At 51.1% G+C, this 21,056-nt stretch overlaps 9 protein-coding genes across 9 annotated transcripts; 4 read left to right on the top strand and 5 right to left on the bottom strand.

Moving 5' to 3' along the window:
* Window positions 1-1,669: 1,669 nt before the first annotated feature.
* TRIVIDRAFT_33353 (uncharacterized protein) lies at window positions 1,670-2,964 on the top strand (the record flags this gene model as incomplete). Its single annotated transcript, XM_014104513.1, has 2 exons — window positions 1,670-2,728; window positions 2,791-2,964. 2 exons carry the CDS (start codon window positions 1,670-1,672, stop codon window positions 2,962-2,964), a joined length of 1,233 nt encoding a protein of 410 aa, XP_013959988.1.
* Window positions 2,965-3,396: 432 nt separating this feature from the next.
* Window positions 3,397-3,831, bottom strand: TRIVIDRAFT_8111 (uncharacterized protein; the record flags this gene model as incomplete). The annotated part of the gene is made up of 1 exon (XM_014103788.1): window positions 3,397-3,831. A coding segment is annotated over one exon (435 nt), but the record flags the coding sequence as incomplete, so codon positions are not given.
* Window positions 3,832-4,568: 737 nt separating this feature from the next.
* On the bottom strand, window positions 4,569-5,392 carry TRIVIDRAFT_31833 (uncharacterized protein; the record flags this gene model as incomplete). Its single annotated transcript, XM_014104512.1, has 3 exons — window positions 4,569-4,933; window positions 5,021-5,037; window positions 5,076-5,392. 3 exons carry the CDS (start codon window positions 5,390-5,392, stop codon window positions 4,569-4,571), a joined length of 699 nt encoding a protein of 232 aa, XP_013959987.1.
* Window positions 5,393-5,781: 389 nt separating this feature from the next.
* TRIVIDRAFT_208382 (uncharacterized protein) lies at window positions 5,782-6,443 on the top strand (the record flags this gene model as incomplete). The annotated part of the gene is made up of 2 exons (XM_014104511.1): window positions 5,782-5,805; window positions 5,880-6,443. 2 exons carry the CDS (start codon window positions 5,782-5,784, stop codon window positions 6,336-6,338), a joined length of 483 nt encoding a protein of 160 aa, XP_013959986.1.
* Window positions 6,444-6,537: 94 nt separating this feature from the next.
* TRIVIDRAFT_31658 (uncharacterized protein) lies at window positions 6,538-8,562 on the bottom strand (the record flags this gene model as incomplete). The annotated part of the gene is made up of 4 exons (XM_014104510.1): window positions 6,538-7,824; window positions 7,891-8,240; window positions 8,319-8,337; window positions 8,398-8,562. 4 exons carry the CDS (start codon window positions 8,560-8,562, stop codon window positions 6,538-6,540), a joined length of 1,821 nt encoding a protein of 606 aa, XP_013959985.1.
* Window positions 8,563-9,222: 660 nt separating this feature from the next.
* TRIVIDRAFT_72830 (uncharacterized protein) lies at window positions 9,223-10,913 on the bottom strand (the record flags this gene model as incomplete). The annotated part of the gene is made up of 5 exons (XM_014104509.1): window positions 9,223-9,645; window positions 9,713-10,116; window positions 10,175-10,373; window positions 10,512-10,631; window positions 10,711-10,913. 5 exons carry the CDS (start codon window positions 10,779-10,781, stop codon window positions 9,342-9,344), a joined length of 1,098 nt encoding a protein of 365 aa, XP_013959984.1.
* Window positions 10,914-12,396: 1,483 nt separating this feature from the next.
* TRIVIDRAFT_62453 (uncharacterized protein) lies at window positions 12,397-13,921 on the top strand (the record flags this gene model as incomplete). The annotated part of the gene is made up of 5 exons (XM_014104508.1): window positions 12,397-12,612; window positions 12,669-12,731; window positions 12,789-13,412; window positions 13,462-13,743; window positions 13,811-13,921. 5 exons carry the CDS (start codon window positions 12,397-12,399, stop codon window positions 13,919-13,921), a joined length of 1,296 nt encoding a protein of 431 aa, XP_013959983.1.
* Window positions 13,922-14,598: 677 nt separating this feature from the next.
* On the top strand, window positions 14,599-16,152 carry TRIVIDRAFT_55110 (uncharacterized protein; the record flags this gene model as incomplete). The annotated part of the gene is made up of 1 exon (XM_014104507.1): window positions 14,599-16,152. The coding sequence occupies one exon, from the start codon at window positions 14,599-14,601 to the stop codon at window positions 16,150-16,152; it is 1,554 nt and encodes a 517-aa protein (XP_013959982.1).
* Window positions 16,153-18,411: 2,259 nt separating this feature from the next.
* On the bottom strand, window positions 18,412-19,656 carry TRIVIDRAFT_33205 (uncharacterized protein; the record flags this gene model as incomplete). Its single annotated transcript, XM_014104506.1, has 3 exons — window positions 18,412-18,588; window positions 18,655-19,008; window positions 19,291-19,656. 3 exons carry the CDS (start codon window positions 19,654-19,656, stop codon window positions 18,412-18,414), a joined length of 897 nt encoding a protein of 298 aa, XP_013959981.1.
* Window positions 19,657-21,056: the final 1,400 nt, after the last annotated feature.

The following is a 21,056-nucleotide window of genomic DNA, read 5'->3' as shown; positions in this document are numbered from 1 at the left end:
GGCCGGATCGGAGACTTTGGGCATCTCTGGCCAACTGTAAATCGGTTTTCAATCAATCAATGGAGGGGAGATTGTTGCGTCTTGCATTAAGTACATCCACGCTGATGCTGATAAGGTACCTCATCACCGGCGCCCTTATCAATGACGACGCCCTTTTCTTTTCTAGCGACTTCCCTTTTTCTGCGTTCTGCATGAGCCGCGAAAGCGGGGCGGAGCATTTCCGCACGCCGGAACGTGGGTCGGGCTTCGGTATCGGCGGCTGGTCTCCGCTTTGGCGGGGGAAGAAGGAACAGAAGGGCGGAATTTGGAACAAAGGAAAGGTGAATTGATTCTGGTCCATGCGGGCAAATCAATCAGCTTCAGAGGGGGGAATCAATTGAATTGAAGCCTCTCAGCAGCAATTCAACTAAAAAAAGCCCAATTAAAGACGCCGTGTAATTTCACAAATTACGTACAAACTCCCTCCTAAGCCACGCCAGTTACAAAACAAAAGAAAAAAGAAAAGACCACAAGGGTTGTCTGTCACCCGGGTTCGGCACAGGGCGGTGCGGGCAGACACGGATTAAGAATCTCTGATGCTGTTCGAAGCAAACAAGCTTCGGCCGCGAACTGGTCACCTGCCCTCCCGGCCCAGCCAACCAAAACCACCATCCCTTTTTTTGCAGCCCAGGGCATATCAGAAATGGGACATGTTTTATTTCCGCTGGCGTCTTGGTTTGTATTTTTCTTTCCCTTTGTTGGTCCTTTTTTCTTGGGGGCGGCCAAGTGCTGAAACAGTTTCCATGTACCACGACAGCACGGCACAGCACATCGCAGCACAGCATAGACGAAAAATAGTCATCTACTAGATAGTACCTAGGTAATACTAGATATTACTAGAGAATAATTCGTAGCGCCAGAGCCTCCCAAAGCCGAAGCCAAAACTCCCCCCCTTGCTCCGTTTTTTTAGAAGCCAAGACGCCTATGAGAATCGCTTCCTCTGGCCTATCTATCGCTTCTGCGCAACTCGGGCTTCTTCTAGCGCCGTGCAAGTGACATGGACGCGACCCAATAGTGACCCCACTTTACGCCGTGTGCCGAGTGCTCCTTGAGTAGCCGCTGTCCAACGTCGAGGTACTCAGCTGGTAGTTCGTCTCTTTTTTTTTTGTGGTCCCCCGGCGGGATAAGAACCTTAGTTCCTTTTTTAAACGGCCGTGTTTGCCTCCCTTGGCCGAGTCTCTTGTCTCTGAGCCAGTACAACTGAGAGACATTCTTTGTATCCTTTCTCGTCTTCTTCGTAATATTGACGCACTACAAGTACGCTCTTCTAAGATTCTAAGATTCTCACGCATCTCAAAGAGCATCTCACTGCCGGGACAAAATCTCGTGGGAAACCAAATCAAGCCAGGCCAAGTCCAAAACGTGGAGTATCGCCTCCAACTTGGCGTCAGATAGTACATCAAGCCGCGATTGATTTTTTTTTTCTGTTTTGAGTCATTCTCCATTGACGTTTGACCCGCCATCGGACCTAGTCTTGCCGACTCTCCTCTTAATTCCCGGACCTCCCTTCTCAGCCTTTATCTTTCACCACAACATCCTTTCTTTCTTTCTTCTTTTCTTTTTCGAAAAGGAACCCAATTCTCTTCCCAAATCAAGACCATCCTCGTCTCTCTCTCTTCATCCATCCACAATGGCTCCCTCTGCTATCCCCACCCAGGACGTCGACCTGACTGCCGCCAACATCCAGGTCAAGGAGGCCACTCAGCCCGTCAAGCCTAGCAACGGCACCTCTCCCGCTCCCCTCGATGCCTCCAAGCTCATCTACAACCTGACCAAGGACCCTCGCCCTGTGCCTGACGAGGATGTCGCCAATGCCAGTGACCAGACCATCTGCACCGACCACATGGTCACGGCCACTTGGACTGCCTCTGCCGGCTGGGCCACTCCCGAGCTCAAGCCCTACGGCCCCCTGAGCCTCATGCCCACGGCCTCGGTCCTTCACTATGCCACCGAGTGCTTCGAGGGCCTCAAGGTCTACCGCGGTTACGATGGAAAGCTGCGAATCTTCCGTCCCGACTGCAACTGTGCCCGTATGCATCTGTCTGCTGGCCGCATCTCCCTGCCTCTGTTTGAGCCCGCCGAGCTGGAGAAGCTCATCATTGCTCTGCTGTCTGTCGATGGCCCCCGGTGGCTGCCTCGCAGCCAGCCCGGCCGCTATCTGTACATCCGTCCCACTCTGATCGGAACCCAGTCCCAGCTTGGTGTCCAGGCTCCTCGTGAAGCCATGCTGTACATCATCGTCACCTACATGCCCAAGCTCGACAGCCCCCCTGGCGGTATGCGTCTGCACACTTCCCCCGAGGACATGGTCCGCGCCTGGGTTGGTGGCTTTGGTTATGCCAAGGTTGGTGCCAACTACGGCCCTAGTCTGGCTGCCACCTCTGAGGCCCGTAGCCGCGGCTACCACCAGATCCTGTGGCTGTATGGCAAGGACGGCGAGTGTACCGAGGCCGGCGCCAGCAACTTCTTCGTTGTTTGGAAGCGCAAGGACGGCAAGAAGGAGCTCATCACTGCTCCTCTGGACGACAAGCTGATCCTGGACGGTGTGACTCGCCGAAGCATCCTGGAGCTGGCTCGTGAGCGCCTGGGCGACGAGCTGGAGGTGACTGAGCGCAAGTACACTATTGACGAGGTTATCGAGGCTGATGCCGAGGGACGCCTGCTCGAGTCCTTTGCCGCTGGAACTGCCGTAAGTGCCGATCCCATGATTTCGAAAGATTGTAGAGAATTGAAGCTGACCTGTTGTTTTAGTACTTTGTGTGCCCTGTTTCGGCCATCCACCACCGTGGCAAGGACATCAACATCCCCATGGGCCCCGAGAACCAGCCCAACGTCTACACCTCCAAGATCAAGACCTGGATCGGCGACATCATGTACGGAAACGTCGACCACAAGTGGGGTGTTGTGATCCCTGAGAGAGAGTAAAGCATCTCACGATGATACGCGAGAAAAAGCGATGACGTTGACGAGGATGACCTTTTTTGTTTCGACATTTTTTTACTACTATTATTACATCTTTGCACGGAAAGTCCAGGGACCGTGTTTCTTGTTATGATTCACATGGGGACTGGCGTTCAATGGCGAATGGGAGCATGTAGCGACACTGCTGATACTCCAACAAAAGGAGCAGCAAAGCGGCGGGGTGATTTGAAGCGCCGACTGGGGAAAATAGATACATACGTAGGTAGCTCAAAGAAGAGAAAATAGACATCATTTCTTCACTACAATGTAGTTCAATCTACCCGCATGGCTTGCATCATCTTCATTGTTAGAGCTTGTACACCCTCCTTGTATCCCTGTGGTACGAGTTAGCGGTTGCGTTGTGTCTGGATAGTGCTGGAATCCGAAGATACTGACCTCGTCTATTTCATCGAGTGCTTGGATACTCTCGGCCACGATTCTTTGAATCTCTTGCTCGAAACCAGCTTTCTTGGAATAATCCTCGTCATTGAGGCCATGTCCTCTATTCTGTCCGGGAATCCCTTCCATGTTGAGCAACTCCTGCCGGAGTTGTTGTTCCGACCGAACATTCTCTTGCCATTCGCGCTCTAATTCGTGCAACTCACTTTCTGCCTTTTTGAGGTCCTCTTTGACGTTTGCCAGATGAGCCTCTATGGTGGCTCGAGGGAAATTCTTTGAGTGGCAGAGGGTTGTTGAAAGCGGATACGACAGATTTGCGTATAATTCGTCTATGTCGGCTGACATAGAGGACGAGAGCGTGGAAAAGTCGGAGATTTGGGAGGCGATTTGCTGTTGGGCTTCGGCTAGTTTGTCGATGACTGAGGTGTACAATTCGACACCTTCTCGGGCAAAGGCCTCTGCGAATGAATATGATTAGCTGACCGAGTAGACAAACATGGGCTATCGGGGATGGTGCCGCTGACATACCTCTCAATTGTTCCAACACATCTCCTCCGGCATTGTTGCCTTCAATTGGTTTGCTTCTCGCTGTATCATTGCTGAAATTGGTATAGCATGCGCGATACAAGCTGTTAGGACAAAATTGGTCTTCTCGAGACGAGGATGAGAGAAGCGGAGCCTTGGATGTAGAAAATATCCCTGGACTGCTTATGTGGGCGAATAAAGTCGACGACGAGAGATCTTCGCTGGAGGAAAATTGGCCGGCGTGACGTTCCTCCTGAGGGAAGAGGCGGGTCAAGAGAGACGATTTGTTGAGGTGCGCCATGGCTGGAGGAGATGCGAAAATAGGTGGAAAGGTAAGGGAGAAATTGATAGAAAGAGGAAAAAAATTGTGCGAGGATAGAGAAAGTAAAGTGCGAAGAAGCGAATATGTTGGCTGAGAAGGAAGGCGCTCCCCAAGAACAACCCAACCTCAGGCAGACTCACTGGTACAAAGTGCATGTACATGTTCCTATGGCAGATGTCTTGGTCCTTGAGTCGATCCCAGATAGCGGCTAGATAAACTGCAATTTCTTTGCTTGGGGAAGATATTTGCTGCGAGATATCCATGACGACGTAGAGATGGCGTGGGAGTTTCTTCGACCTGCTGAACGATTCTGAATCGCCTCTTACTCATCGTCTCCGCTGTCCTTTGCTGCCAACCCAAGCTTGTCCTCGATCGCGGCCACAATCGTCTCCCACGTTGCCATCGCTCCCTGGCCAACATCGCCACAGGCAAGCCCCTTTGAGATGGTCTGCAGCTCTTCAACCCATCCGTCAGCACCGCCCATGAGCTCGTTGAGAAGCTTCAGATTGCGCTGCGTGATGGGATTTCGAAACATTGCCGTGTTCATGGCTGTGGCGACGAGAATCTTCTTCTTCTTGCCGTCTACGAAACCGTCGGTGTCCCAGGCGAGGATGGTTGACGAAAGGAGTGAGTCGGTGATGCCGTGCACCATTTTCGCAAGGGTATTTGCACTGAGCGGCGCGATGACTGGAGTTGTGTCCTTGTTAGCAAATACGTTGCAACATTTAATGATGAGAGAAGCAACATGCCTAATAAATCAGCCCCTGTGAAGACGAACCAATGTTAGCGACCTGTCACATCGAATGAGGAAATGGTGGTTCACTTGCACTTTCTGAGTTCAATGTGCAGAATTGGAGCACCTCGAGTCCACGGCTGTACCCATTCAGACTCATCCGTATATATTGCGTCGACATTGGGATAGCTGCGAATATCTGCGAGACTGGGCTGCTCGTCGGCCTGGCCTTGGAGGAAATGAGCGGCAGAGCTGGTGAGCACGAGTCGGATGGACAGGTTAGGATGCCGTGACAGGCCCCTGATGATGTTGGGAATTTTGATTGTCGCTACAGATCCAGATGCGGCCAGTAGCAGATGCACTTTGCCATCGCTGCGAGCCTGTGCGACATCTTGCGCCGGGTTGTTGGCCATGGCGATTTCTATAAGACGATGAACTGAGAGAGAGAGAGAGAGAGAGTTGAGATGCCTAGGTATGCAGCACCGCTGTTAGGTTTTTAGTTTGGAGAAGTTGTCAGGATATCTCTCTCTACTACTACTACTTCATACAATACCGCAATACCTCTCTCTGTGGCAAGAATCGGCTCAGTGCTGTATTAATACCGGCATGTGAGTACATGTAGGTGGTGAGATTTGTCACCCAGCCGATTTGCGGATTACTTTATCTGCGCGCCTGGTGATTGGTCAGCGGCAACAATTGCATCACCCCTCCACCAAAATTCGGCTCAAGTCATCACCACCGGCTCACTTTTTTTCTCGGCCCAGACTTTGGCTACATTAGCAAGCAAGTCACACCCGCAGCCATGTTCTCACGATCATTCGCTTCTGTAAGTCCGCTTGGAGCCATGATTGGTACGGATCAAGTTGAAATCACACCGCTGACATTGATGCGCTGCGACAGAGCTTCCTGCGGCAAGCTGCGCGCCCAGCTGCGCGAGCTCCCCTGTCGGCCTTCCGCACGCCCGTCGCCCCTCTGACGCCCTTTCAGATTCGTCTGCTGTCCGACACGACGCGAACTGCCATCGACAAGGCCATTGCCTCTGCGCCCGTCGTTCTCTTCATGAAGGGCACCCCCGAGACGCCCCAGTGCGGCTTCTCCCGCGCCGTCATCCAGATCCTCGGCATCCAGGGTGTCAGCCCGGAAAAGTTCGCCGCTTTCAACGTCCTCGAGGATCCCGAGCTGCGGGCGGGCATCAAGGAGTACTCGGACTGGCCGACCATTCCGCAATTGTACGTCGACAAGCAATTTGTGGGTGGATGCGACATTCTGGTTTCCATGCACCAGAACGGCGATTTGCAGAAGCTGTTTGAGGAGAACAAGGTCTTGGTCGAGGGGGAGGAGGGAGAGAAGAAGGAGTAGAATAAAAGAGACGGTCCATATACAAAACAAGTGTACGATATACGATGGATGGCGTTGTATGAAGAAGGGTTAGCAAAATACACATGACGCATGACAACAGACACTATGTATGTTCCAATTTCAATTTTGGGCTGAGGCAACTTTGGCACTCTGGCGTTGTTATCCGTCCTTTTTAATTCATGTCTATAACATGTCTTTCTTACAATGGGTATGCTGCTCCATCCGCTCTCATGTCACTGCCTGCCGACCAGATGGGAGTCTTGTCCACCGGATCAAGCGTGTACCGGATGATCTGCCCCCGTCCAAACAGGCCTCTCTTTGGCCCTCCACCGACAACAACCACCTTGTGGCCCAGCTGCCTCAGGCCCTCAATCACCTCCGGATCCATCGACTCCTCCACGTTCACCGTCCAATCTACGGGCTTGCCGTGCTCTGGAAACCCTGCTCCGACGCATATTCTGGGCGCATCGAGTGCTTGCTGGGGGTTTAGCTTGCCGACAATCTGGCCAAGGAGGACCTGTACGTGGCCCTGAGGCTGCATGAAGCCGCCCATGACACCGAAAGAGGAGTGAAGCGAGCCGTCCTTGATGTTGGTGGCCATGGCGGGGATGATGGTGTGGTAGGGCCGCTTGCGAGGCTCCAACTTGTTGGGGTGGTCGGCGTCGAGAGAGAAGCCTGCGCCTCGGTTCTGAAGGGTAAAGCCGCAGCCCTTGGGGATGATGCAGGTGCCGAAGCCGCCGTAGTTGGAGTTGATGAACGAGGCAGCGTTTCCTTGCGAATCGGAGACGGTGAAGTAGACGGTGTCACTGCTCTGGAGGGCAGGCGAAGGGTAGTTTGGCTCGCCGTGCTCGACGAGATCTAGGGCGCGGGAGGAGTTGAAGAGGGAGGCTCGCTGGAAGAGGTACTTTTCAGATAGGAGGCCCTCGATGGGAACAGGCGTGACGTTGGGGTCGGCGATGTACCAGCTGCCGTCGGAAAAGGAAAGGCGAAGGGCCTCAATGATGGCGTGGAGGTACGGCGTGGTGTTGAAGTCTTCAGGCTTGAACGTCGGAATCTCGCCCTGCTTCTCGAGTTCCTGGATGATGCCCAGCGCCATCAGGGCGATGATTCCCTGGCCGTTGGGAGGGTGCTCCCACAGCTCGATGCCCTCATCTGCACCCTGGCTGGTGAGGCCCTGGCCGCGGAACTTGAGGGAAATGGGATCGACTGGCTCGCTACCCTGCTCGAGGTGGTGCTTTAGATCGTCTAGAGTTAGGTGACCACCGAGATCCTGGACAACCTTGACGAGTTCTTGGGCTATTCTTCCAGTGTAGAAGCCTTCCTTTCCTTCCTCGGCCAGCGTGCGGAATGTCCTGGCTAGGCTGGGGTTCTTCATGATTTCGCCTGGGCGAGGGGCTCTGACGCCGTCTGCTTGGCTGGGATCGACCTTGAGCATCTCTGCAAAGTTAGGGGACGCTTTTCGGATAAGATGCTCTGCACTTGTCCACTATTCATTATACCCTTCAGTCAGTATATGATGCAGCGATGCACTTCAGTGGGTCTCAGGACGTACGTAGTATCCGGTAACCTCTGACACAGGAAAGCCCTTTTCACCCAGCTGGATTGCTGGATTCAGGATCTGGCTCAGGCTCAGATTTCCGCTGCCAAACCGCTCAACTGTATCGGCCCATCCAGCCGCAGCTCCAGGAACCGTAACCGCATGGACACTCGCCATGGGAATCTGCCCAGTGACGCCTTGCTCGATCTTGAGGTCGCTCCGGATCTGTTCAAGCGTGCAATTTGCACCTGAGCGACCTGAGCCGTTCATGGCAAACACTTGCTGCTTGGAAGCATCCCAGTAGAGAATGAACATGTCGCCTCCGATTCCTGTTGAGCAAGGCTCGGTCATGTTGAGGCCGGCGGCTAAGCAAATGGCAAGCAAGTTAGTTGAGCGCATGTGTAATGAGAATCTCAAATTACATGCAGCAACGATCTACGCACCAACTGCCACGGCAGCATCCTATCATCCGGACTTGTTAATAATTGAACGTTTGATGTAAAAGAATAGCATCTTGCTCACAGCTGCATTTCCTCCTGCGCGCAGCACTTCGAGACCACATTTTGCCGCGAGAGGCTGTGAACATGCGACAATTCCCTCAGTGCTGTGGACGACGCTTCGGCGCGAGGGGAATTTGAACATGTCATAGGTGGGATCCTCGAAGACGGAGGAGCTTTCGAGAGGCATTTCGGCGACGGTCTTTGTCCCTCTGTGGGCTATGTAAAAGCGTATTTCGTGGAGAGGAGGGGAGTGTACGTGTATTTGGAAGCCAGCTTTGCGAATACCAAGACACACATGGAAGTTACATATAGAGACCGAATTAAGCCCCTGCAAGGACAATTATTCCATGCATCAGCCTCGTCTATCCGGCTCGGCTTAATTCGTTGCGGTTTCGCCATCCTATCAAATGACTAACAGCGTGCTCAACAAACCAAATCACCCGCAAATAGCATCATAGAGGGGCTCGTTGTTCAACCGGAGCGCGGGGAAGATAAACAGGACCTGAACGATTCGCTCCGCCGCTAATATGGGCCGGTACGGAGGGCCTGAAAAGGGCAAGGGGAGGGAGGCGAGTTATTTCCGAGAGGGGCGATTTGCAAGAGTCTGCGAGTTGCTTTTGTTTCGGGTGAAAGTTGGAGCGATTGGTGAATCTTGGCGTGGAACGGTGATACAGACTTACGTTATATATAGCAAGCAGCATTGCTTCATGTTGTTTGTATACCGTTTGTGCAACCATTGAATCCTGATTTGCAAGTACAAGCCAACATTGAGCTTGGGTGTTGAAACTACATCTACATGCAGTTGGCGTCACAGAAACATCACGTCTTCCTGGATCCATGTACTCGTTTTCGACCTGCATCTTAAAACCGATATAAAATGAAGCCATATGCAACCCAATCTACAAATACGCAAACAAAGGAACAAACAAATCAACGTATACGACAACCAGCCGTCTCGTATAACGCTCACAGCCGCGATCGTCGACCGGCCCGCTCTAACTCTTGCAGCACGTCGTCCACAGTGCCAACCGCCTCCAATGCCATGCCATATCCAGCTTGATATCCAGTGCCTCCAGCGCCGTAGTTGTGCACAAGAACCTTCTTCTTGCCGTCAACGACAATCTCTTCTCTCTCAATGCGGGCGCCGCCCTCACGAGATGGTCGTAGGCCCGCGAACGAGGCAATCACGTCAAATGGCTGCAGCTCGGGGCACAGCTTTAGACAGCGGCTGACGATGGACTCTGTCTCGTACGAATATGTCGATATGTCGCTATAGTAGTGTCAGAAAGAAGTCCCACTGTGAATTTGGTAATGGACTTGATGCAATGATAACTCACTTCACGCCCTTCTGCATATATCCCCCCAGAATGACATGGCCGTCCGTGCCAGGTCGCGGAATCACATACGTCTCATAATCCCTCCCATGGCGCATAATGTTTCGCTTCACTCGCGGTGCCTTTACAAGGACAACCTGACCCCGGGTTGGGTAGCACTTGGCATCCTCAACACCAGGCAGTGTCTTTGCTGCGACGCCAGTGCAGTTGATGACAACCTTGGTAGTTGGACTGGCATATGCGGCTTGAATGGTGGGAAACCTATGTCTTATAAAGTGCACTCCATATTGGTCTTTCAACCTGCGAAAGAGATACTCAATGTGCTTGGGGGCATTGAGGGTCAAGGTGGTAAAGGAGATGCCGAATCTGACGCCGGGAGGAAGCTCCTGGCTTGGGATTTCCTTAAACTGTAACTGTATGAGTGGCGCTCTTGAGAAAGATGTGATTTGACATGAAACAACTTACATCTTCAAGATACTCGGAGATGGCCTTGATCTTGTCGTGAGGCACATGCTCATCCCAGTACTCTATCGAATCAGTTCGACGGATATAGGCCTCATCCCCTTGCTCAGAGGCCAGCTTGGTGAGGTGAGCGTAACCGAGGCGATCCCATTTGATAGCATTTGCATCAGTGCCCGAAATGCCAGAAAAGTTACATCCAGCCCTACATGTATGTACCCAGCAGGTCAGTCAAACATCAGGTAGTGCACATATGTGCCTGTGTCTGGATTCATGTTGAGCATGTGCACAAGTAGCATCAGGTGAGAGACGACACTTCAAACAAACGAAAGTAGGCACTCACCAAGGCGACGTATAGTTCGCGGATGTATCTCCAGGCAGATGCTCTGCGATAACGGTGATGAAGGGTCCCAGCCCCCGCTCAGCCAGCACGAGAGCGACGTCCAGGCCGATGATGCCCGCGCTAGAAACAATGTAAACACAGTGAGCGAGTACTCATACGGTAGACGACGGCGAGAGCCTTGTGAGACGATGGAACTCACCCGACGATGACAATTGCGTCGCCCGCTGCGCCCGCTGCCGTGCTGACGCGTTGGTTGTTGTTCTGGTGCATGCCGACGATTTGCCTGGCGATGCTTCTTGAAGGCAAGGAACAGGAATTGAAACGAGTTTCCAGGTGATGCCGCTCGCTCCGCCCAGTATCGAATCAATGGGCCGGCACGTTGGGGGATGCGGTTAAGGGAGCCTCGGTTCAATGGTTCAATGAGGCGCTGGGCAGCGGATATTGGCGTGCACGAGACTAGGTTCCCCCTTCATGTGGCGCGGTTATGTGTGCATTATTTCTTTTTTCGATGGAACCTGCCGGGTTCGCGTCTGCATTATGGTATTGTCGATGGCTGGGGAATGGGGCAACACTTTGCATAGTGTGTGCATTATATTGGGGCTCTCTACAGACTACACCCATGTAAGCTGCTTCTGCGCGACCCCGGATCTGGCGCTAGTGGTTGAAGAGTTTCCGTGTGGCGGCGCAGTTTGATGCCTGTGATCAAATAGAAATGATCGGGATGGCGTCGGCTTATACGGAGGAGTGGGATCTTTATCGTATGGTAAACACCATCAATTGGTGTCTTTGTTGCACAGATGTGGTCACATTTCGGAGCATGGGATGCCTAATGGTGGCGATGCAGCGCCGAGAGAATCTAGGACTCTGAGAGAGGGGTTTCGCACATACCAATAGAATAATCGATTCATGGTTGGTGTTGTCGATGCAACATCTGGTGAGGCTCTCATACTCGTATCTGCCCTTCGAGGTTACTTACATGTATGAGTGAGTTTGCAGCGAGCTTCAAACTTCTTCATCAGCACCTTCAGGGAGTAGTCTTACGTCTAGCTCGGACGAGTACTCGCTGTACGATGACCGCTATTAATAGACGTGGATCGGTGAATGTGCCAATTAACAGCTTCAATAGCCACTCACCTGCTCTGCAAGAGTCTCCGCTTGCCATTTACCTCCTCTATTTATGTATTTCGTCATCAAGATAAGGAAGGATGCCATTCGCACACCTTTTACTTATAATGTAACCACCAATAAACGACGAGAAGCAGCATTAACGTCTTATTCGGGCTAGCACAGCTGTCTTGATGGCAGCTGAGCCAGATCCTGTACAACTCCTCACCTTGCATACAGACCCATTTTGCTAATACTACTTTGAATGCTCGATCCATCATCATTCTGTAGATCTGGCCAAAGAAACTCTTTACTTGACATCGGCAATCAGACTGGGGTGGGCTGAACTTAGCTAGTTGCAGGATGAGACGGATGATAAGGGCGTAACCTATAGACTAATCCCATTTTCAAATTCCCTATTTGGTACTTGGAGGCAGCTGAATAGCCCAAATCTCATCCTTCCCCACGCTATCGTGCTCGCAATAATTCATCCTAGAGGCCAACCACAGCCAGCTCTCACGAGGACAGGGATTACCGAACGCATCGCCGAATGCATGCGAGTGACGCAAATTAGCCCTCAAGCAGCAAGTCTATGTCACCCATTCCTTAGATGCCTAGTCCTGAAGCCATTGCTAGTGGGACCTTGAATGCCTTGAGGCTTTGGGGGCTATATGGCGCGAGCCCTCGCACTCGTAGGCCTACAGTATTTAATGGGCTACATGTCTCTACAAAGGTCTTCACTCCATGTAGGCAAACATACGTAAACTATCATCTGAAAAAAATGGCAGAGACGTGGGTTCAATCAACTGCCCGAAACCTGGTCTACCAGGCCCTCAAGCGTATTCATCGAGGGCGCTTGACAATCAACACAAAATATGCCAGCGAAAACAACGAAAGTGTTTCATTCGGAGACAGCAGCTCTGAATCAGATCCAGAGATTGTCGTCATCATCAAGAATCCCCAAGTCTTTGTCCGGTTATGTCAGGCATTCGATTTAGTAAGCAGCTGAATGGTAGCACATATCTGTTGAAGCAACTGCTGACATCTCGACAGGGCTTGTCAGAGTCATACCTGGTCCAAGATGTAGAATGCGATAATCTTGTCGCATTATTTTCTGTAAGCTCGCATTATTACTGAGATGAAACCCTTGAAAACTCACAATATTCCACGCAGCTCTATGTCAAAAACCAAGACGCCCTAGGCGTGTCAGCTGGCAACCTCTTATATACACTGATACCGCGCGCAGCTCACTACCTCATACCATCCAACGACAACATAAACGCTCTTAAGAATGCATCGTTTCACTACGATACTTCCAATACTCACTTTGCCGGCTTTCTCTCTCCTGACATGAACTATAGTTCTGCTATCTGGTCGGGAGAGCCGGGAGAATCGCTGGAATCCGCACAGCGTCGGAAAATCCAGACTATTCTCGACCAAGCCGAAATATCCTCCGCCGATGACATTCTCGACATTGGATGTGGCTGGGGAAACTTGGCCATCACGGCGGTCCAACAGACTGGATGCCGAGTAACCGGGCTCACACTTTCTAAAGAGCAGAAAGCGCTTGCGGAAGAAAGGATCAAAGCTGCAGGCTTTCAGGACAAGATCACCATTCTGCTGTGCGATTACCGCAAGGCTCCCGTACCAGAGGGCGGATATGACCGTATCATCTCTATTGAAATGTTGGAGCACGTGGGAGATAAGTACATGAACAAGTACTTTGAACAGATCTCTACCCTTTTGAAACCACACGGTGGAAGGATGGTTGTCCAGGGCATTACTAGAATCAACTCTGTTAGTCTAAAACCCAGCACTCGTCGAGAAGTAATACTGACTCTGATAGTACTCTACCACCGGCGATACGGTTGACTGTTTTCTAGAGCGCTACATCTTCCCAGGAGGATATCTGCCAACTATAAACCAGCTTGTGACATCGATACACAACGGCTCCCGTGGTAGCTTGGAAGTAGAGACTGTTCAGAACATTGGCCCTCACTACATTCGCACGCTGCAATGTTGGAAAGAGAACTTTGAGGAAAATTGGGACACCATTAGAGAAGACTATATGTCCAAAAATCCTGATGCCACAGATTTGATGATTGAAGCCTATCGACGAACATGGGTGGTATGTAAACTTGATTATGCCGTGTCCCTTCTCCATAATATCTGGCTGCTGACCTTGATTGTTCTAGTACTACTTCCAATACTGCGAGGCTGGATTCAGGACCCGTATTCTGGGAGACTATATCATTTGTGCTGTTCGGACTCCTTGGCCTGAAATTCCATCCAATGTTCCACACTAGGGTGGTGGTAAGCTTTATTCATAAGGATGGGTTGGAATTTAGACGTTGGAATCTCCACGATAGAAATATACATTTATGTGAACTAGATGCCCTTAAGCGAGAAGAAGATATCATTCAACACTACGCCTTTTGCGCATCCCAGTATTTTGTTGTGAGGTGCTCTGTGATGAAGATTTGTACACTGTATTAATATTTAGCTATTGAAGCTAGTGACGCCGTTCCACAGGCCGATTTCTCGAAACTTTCGTTGTGGTGTCGAGTGCTCTGGTAAAAACACAGTCTGTCGAAACCCATCAAAATGCTACTGTTGAAACAGGCTCTTCGGTTTTGGCCCAGTGTTAGTTTGCCAAGTATTCTTAAACCACTTTTTCGACTGGCTATTCGGCTTTAAACGGAGGCTCGGGTCGCAGTTATCAGATCCGGCTTCGGCTCTAGTAGTTTCCCCACGTTCTCCATCCGGAAGTTCTGTTAATATGAGTGACATTTTAAGATCAGCTGAGGCAGACACAAGAAATTCACCGAAATTATTTGCGGCTTATTTTCTCGTGCATTGAGTATCATTTGGGAAAATGGGAGAACTACCCGCTGCTCGAGGCTTCGCCGTGTTGCTCAACGGAAAAGTTTACCAGTCTCCGGAGACCGACGCGGCGGATGTCGGCCCATCCTTTGCGGAGTGTATGATCATAAGGGATGGCATCATTCAATATGTTGGTCCTGAAGCAAGCGCAGAGGTAGCAGCCGCTAAAGCCGCCGGGGCGACGATTAAAGATCTCGGGAATCAGACTGTTCTCCCTGGATTCATCGATGGGCACCTCCACCTTCTGCTGGTTGGACAGGCTCTCACTAAAGTTGGCTTGGAGGCCTGCAAGAGCTTGGAAGACATTCGAGCCGAGATCAAGCGATATGCCGAAACCCATCCAGATGTGCCTCGTATCTTTTGTCGCGGCTGGATGCACTCCATGACTCCCGAAGGCGTCGATTCCACTCTGTTGGATGATCTAGATCCAAGGCCGATTTTCGTTGACACCAAAGACTTGCATTCGACCTGGTGCAACACGGTAGGGTTAGAGGAGGTACTCCGTGTTATGGACATTCCAGATGATGCCCCAGATCCAGCGGGCGGAACTTTCCAGCGAGGAAAAGACGGCAAACTTAATGGCGTCTTCAACGAAAGCGCCGTGTTCGAATACATCTGGCCCTTTACAGCCAAGGTTGCGTCCATCGAGCAGCGGAAAGAGTCGATCAAGGCTGCCATCACAGCGTTCAACTCGGTTGGTTATACCGGAATGGTTGACATGGCCATGGACGAGACAATCTGGGAGCCTCTGGTTGCGCTACGAAATGAAGAGGGCCTGGGTGGCATGCGAATTGCCGCGTATTGGCTCATGAAGCCCAGCGATTCTCTCGAGAATGTGATCCCTCAGGTTGACCGTGCCATCGAACTGGCTGGACAGTATAACTCTCGCAGTACGCCAGATTGTCGCATTGTCGGCATCAAGGTCATTTGCGACGGGATCATTGATGCATGTACTGCTTCGCTCACTGAGCCGTACTCAACGGGAATAAATCCCGACCCTATCTGGCCAGAGGAGTTTTTGAATACCATTGTATCCAAGGCCCATGCAGCAGGACTCCAAGTTGCACTACATGCAATTGGTAATCGGACGATCCGCATGGCGATTGATGTTCTGGAGAAGAACACAGATCGCTCGCGCCGTCCCCGCATCGAGCATATCGAGCTTTCCAACGCGGAAGATGCTGTGCGTTTGGGCAAATTGGGCATCACAGCATCTATTCAGCCGGTACACTCAGATCCCGCTATCCTGCGAGCCTGGCCAAGGCTCATCGGCGAACACCGATGCAAGAGGGCATTCGCCTACCGCGAGTTTGCAGATGGAGGAGCACCCCTAGCTCTCGGCTCTGACGCGCCTACAGCTCCTCATTTCCCGATTCCCAACATGTATGTGGCGACGACGAGGAGATCATACCGCGAACCCGAATTGGAGACTGTCGTGAACCCGGAGTTTGCCCTTACAGTGTGTCAGGCTGTCGTGGCAGCAACGCATGGATCGGCGTATTCGACATTTGCGGATGAATGGACAGGAAGCTTGAGGAAGGGTCTTAAGGCGGATTTCGTGGTGTGCGATGTTGAACTGAAACCCGAGAGTTTGATAAGGGGAGTGGTGAAGGAGACATGGTTTGAAGGAAATCAGGTTTACAAGGCAGAGTAGAGTCTCAATCATAGTGTGAGCGAGCAGGAAGTCTAGAAGCAAAAGAGAGACATGTTAGCTATAGACTTGCAATAAATGTATACATGGAGGGTTTACTGAAGTTTTGACGGCAGCTACCGGTAGACGACCGAGAATTGCTTTAGTCATAATGCCTTTACGGAGTACGGCAGATGAGTCTTCCTCGGGGAAGAGAACGAACTTGTGGATAATCACGGCGCAAACTTGGAAGCCAGATGTGTATATCTTGCGGGCAGATTGCAATAAGCATCGCTTTCATTAACCGTCAACGGCAGCCGCCACACACGAACTCCCACACGCATCCAAACGCCGTAATGCAAGGGTACCTGTAAGCTATTGAGGGCTATGACTTTGAGCTCTACGTTTATGGAGCACCCATTGGACTAATAGTACGTAAGCTTTTGCTTACAATTCAAAAGTTTTGCTATAAACATCTACGATTGCTTTACAACGGTCATAGTATCTGTCGTTTTATCTTATTTAGACCTTTGGAAGCGAAGTCGTTATGAGACCGATGGTTCCTCTGTTTTGCTGCACCCAGATCTTCCAAGCCGTGGTTTGCAGACCACCGCTTGTTAGCACCATCATCCAACTTCCTTTCGCTGGAAAGTTTGTCACACACAGCTCCCCTTCCATCCGAGATTTCCTTTACCAATGCTTCAAAATCATTATCCTCGGCTATAAGCTCGCCCAAGATCTGGCGGCGGCCGAAGAAAATTAACTCCGCCCCCCAATCCATCCGGCCTGTGAACTAGCCTGACAATTCTACCTGGGGAGCCTGCCTGCCAAGGGCATGGACATGAGATTTCATCCCGAGCAGCAAGGAGTATATCTTCCGCGTTTGTGGAAAATTATCAGCCTTGGGTGAAGACGGAAGAGTCCGCGGCCTCCTTCGAGCCCCGCTGCTGCTAGAAGATGAGGCTAACAACTTGCCCTGATGACCCGAGTTTCCGCTGATTCCCCGGTTCATCGCTCAGCTCGAGCAGAGCTATGGCGTCCAAGGGCATGACCGATGTCGAAAATTGTCCGAGCTACTCCGTGCCCTCGATCATGGGTTGGTTATTGGATACAAACCGGCTCAATCCCCATAATTTTAAATAATGGGGTTCCCTCCTTGGAGTAAATTTAGAAAGTGAAGAAGAGAAGACGAAGAAGAAAAAATTTTACGGCCCAGATTTCTGGCGGAAAGGGGGAAACCTGTCATGAGGTTCAAGTGGCCAAGACGTACATAGTATGACTGCAGAGTTGGAGTTGAACCATTTTTTCTTGATTCAGGTGCACACACACACATTTTCTTGGTCTCTTGCTAGCAACACCACTACTTGAGAGCGGAACGCTTCCTATTGGCAAGGATAAATAGAATAAGAACCTTGAATGTCGCGCGAAGGATCGGTGCATTGCAGCCGATGCTCACTGGCCAGAGCTTCCTGTTCGCTATCTGCCGGGATCCTCTTCCCAGCTATTCGGATTTGGTGAGATTTATTATAACCATAATGCAGGGTGGGAGCCAACAACGCATTGACTTGGGAAAATTTCCAAGTTTGGACGTTCGCCTATATTGCAGCCCGGTTGCAGCCGTCGCAGAAGGAACTGATCGCCGTTTAACCCGCCCCTGAAGTAACAGGTTGATGCCTACTTTTTAGCATCTACGCCGGTCGAGCGGCTTGCATGGGTCAGGAGCTCGGTAGTTTTGGACGGCGTCGCACTGAGCCAGTAGTAATGATAGATCTCGTATAAATTTTTGGGGGCGAGCATTGACCGCTTTGGTTAACATTACCCGCCCAAATTCGCGCTGTGGATTTGTCTGTGGAGTCGTCTTCGTTCCCCTGTGGTGAGCGCATTCATTCAGTCCATACGGAATCGATAGAGGCAAATCAACTACTAGCTGGATTACATGCCACTACCTTAAGCGACGGTGACATATATGTGGGAAGGTATCCAAATGAATAAGGCACTTGCAGATAGTGTAATAGATCACCGATGCCTACTTCGTGCAAGATCGTCGACTGTGGAATTGGGTCGCTATTAGCCATTGATGATGAGTTCAACGTTCGGACTCCTATTCAGTACATGAGAGGGCGCTTAGGTGGAGCTTTCATCTATCATATTTTCTGCATGTCACATTTGAGTCTATTCGCCACTTTGTTACGAAATACTCTGTTCAATAATGACTCTGGATATTGCCATGCTAGGAATTTCGTGGGGGTTTAACTTGCAAAAAAACTATATCATATTGGATTTCTACAACGCAGAATACTTGTTGATCAGCTGCAGCAGCTTAGCGTCCACGTCCTTGGGGGACGTAGCGTTCAGGTAGTGACCGCCGTCAGTAAAGGACAACTCGGTCTCTACCGAAGATGTGAAGGCCTTGATGTGATCTTTTGGTACCTCAACACCGTACACGGGATCCTGGTTGCCCTGCGGTTTTGGTCAATATCAACAACTGAGACAAAGAGGTTAAAGGAGTGCAGATTAATGACCCACCTGAATCCAATAGACAGGGCACTTGATGTCCCTCACCCTCCTCAGCAGGCCATCTCTCTCCAAGAGGTTGGTGAAGGCACCACGCAGCTTCTTACGTCCTGCATCACCGGCGTACACCTTGTTGAGTGTATCTCTCCAGAACTGGGCAGTTTCCTCTGAGATGGTTCCCGAGAAGCCAATGTTAACGACACTCTCCCGCAGTTCATTGTCAATGAGGAAATCCGGGGTCGGCTCAGCGCTGAACAGGCTGTCAACAACCGGACCCAGCATAGTTGCGGGATCCCAGCATCCCTTTTCTCGGGAAGCAGCGGACTCGTAGTCGAGCGAGGTGCCCATGAGCAAGAGACCCTGGATCTGTAGTTGAGGCTAGTTAGCGTCGTATTCTCAGGGTTCTTCTCAGCTCTGTGTTCATATGGGGTATGTTGCTACTACTGCTGTATTACTAGCAGTAGTGTATGATACATGCGAGTTAGGCGAATGCAAAATGAGACACGCCATACGGGTTTGAAGCCGTGCAGTAGGCGTGGATAAAACCGGGGATGTTTGACAGGGATGGATCAATTTCATATATAAGTGATGTGCATCTTCGTACATATATGGACGGCAGTTGACTTGACAAAAGCTGCTTTCACATACCTTCTCTGGAGCTACAAGAGCCATTCTGGTAACAATCCAGCCTCCCTGGCTGGTTCCGAGGGCAAAGGCCTTCTTGATGTTGAGAGCATCCAGTACCTGAACGGCCATGATGGCTGTGTCCCAGTAGGTGAAATTCTCTGCCGTGGTCTCGGTGGCTCCGTGGCCTAGAGGCTCAATGGCGAGCAGGTTGGCCACATCCGTAAGCGCCTTGTTGCCAAACTGAAGATCGTACAGAGCTGAGGTCATGCACATGGAGTTGATGAGCACGACAGTAGGCTTGGCGGGGTCGACGGCACCGTTGGAAAGACGGTATCCGGCGTTGATTCCGCCGAGATGCGGCACTCTGATGGTGGTTCCGGCAGTCATGGTGGTGTGGAGGAACAAACTCGCTTAGGGTATCTCGTGTAAGTGTCTAGTAGAGGAAGGATTAGAGCTGATGAACGGGCTGGTTTCTCGTTTGACTTGCTCCTTTCTTTGCCAAAGTTAAGAGAGCTGGCGAGGCGTGGGGGACTAAGTATTTACCTGTACTTGTATTGGAATCGCCTGACCGGCGACGGGTCAAAAAGAGAGCCGCCCCAAAGCCCTCAAGCGCGTCTTTGAGTTGAACCTCGGAAGCCCCCAAACTCTGGAACCAGCTCGGCGGGGGTTGAAACTGCTTCAATTGGACGACCCGCATCTTCCTTGGCGGTGTACCTATCTATCCTGTCCCTCCGTCCTAAACAGGGGGGAATGGCCGTCTATCTCATGGGTTTGAGGAGTACGTATGGAGTACGAGGTGCGTGTATGAATAGTGTTAGCCGTGGCACTAGTGTATGTATGTTGGTTACACTCGGATCGGTGACAGGCCATGACGCGTAGGTACCTTACATACATACAGTATGCTTGGTGCTGCTTTAGGTAATGTCTTGTTTTGAAAGTAGACATCAAGCCCGCATTTAGCAAATACGGATACCCCGTACTCCGTACAAGCTACGGGATACATGCAATGTCCGCAGACGGTGTCGCCATAGCTATAGCACTTGGATGGATCAGGTGCTTCGCTTCATATTTGCTTCAAGTTGCTTGACAGTTTCATCCGCGACTATCTAGTCCTTTACCCATAGTGTAGTATTAGATTCAAGCATGCCTCTAGGACGATACTGCCAGTTCGCGTATGTGTGCATAAAGCAGCCCTGAAGACGGTAATGTGCGAAATGGAGAAAGGAGAGCGGGGTACAGAATTGAAGATGCCTAGCACCAACGCCAAAGAAAGAACAGGATAGTAGTATTCTGAGCTAGAGGATACCCGTAGGAGTCTTTCTGTATTGATTCTAGCACCTCTCTTTGGGAGCAACCCCAATTTCTGCTACAAGTACTTGTACGAGACATGCTCGAGGGCATTTGAGAAACGGTCCGCCCCTGCTCCTCCACCTGGTCCGCAGGCACTAATCCAGTTAGCCAAATGCCACTCGACGAATGGGGGCGGCACAAAAATGGCTTGCCATTGGTCTGGCTGAGGGCCTAACGCAGCACCGCTTGAATCGTGAGAGAGCTAGGGTGCAAGCTAGGAAGGCAATCCGGGAGGCAATCCGGGAGGCAATGCTGAAGCGTTGCTCAGTTACTTGTACTCGTACCAATGACTCGCCCCCGGTCCCGGGCGGCGGGAGTTGAGCTACACTCAACTGTAGCATTCTAGCATGGCCAATCGCAACCCGTAAGTGTCACCAACCTCGCTCTGATTTCGAACAAGGGAACGGCGCGCTCCGAGTTCCATAATTCTGTGTTTG

Source organism: Trichoderma virens (genome assembly GCF_000170995.1).
Source record: "Trichoderma virens Gv29-8 chromosome Unknown TRIVIscaffold_3, whole genome shotgun sequence".
Classification (NCBI taxonomy): Eukaryota; Fungi; Ascomycota; class Sordariomycetes; order Hypocreales; family Hypocreaceae; genus Trichoderma; species Trichoderma virens.
The sequence above is the reverse complement of the archived record's forward strand: the minus strand, read 5'-3'. Positions and strand labels throughout refer to the sequence as shown.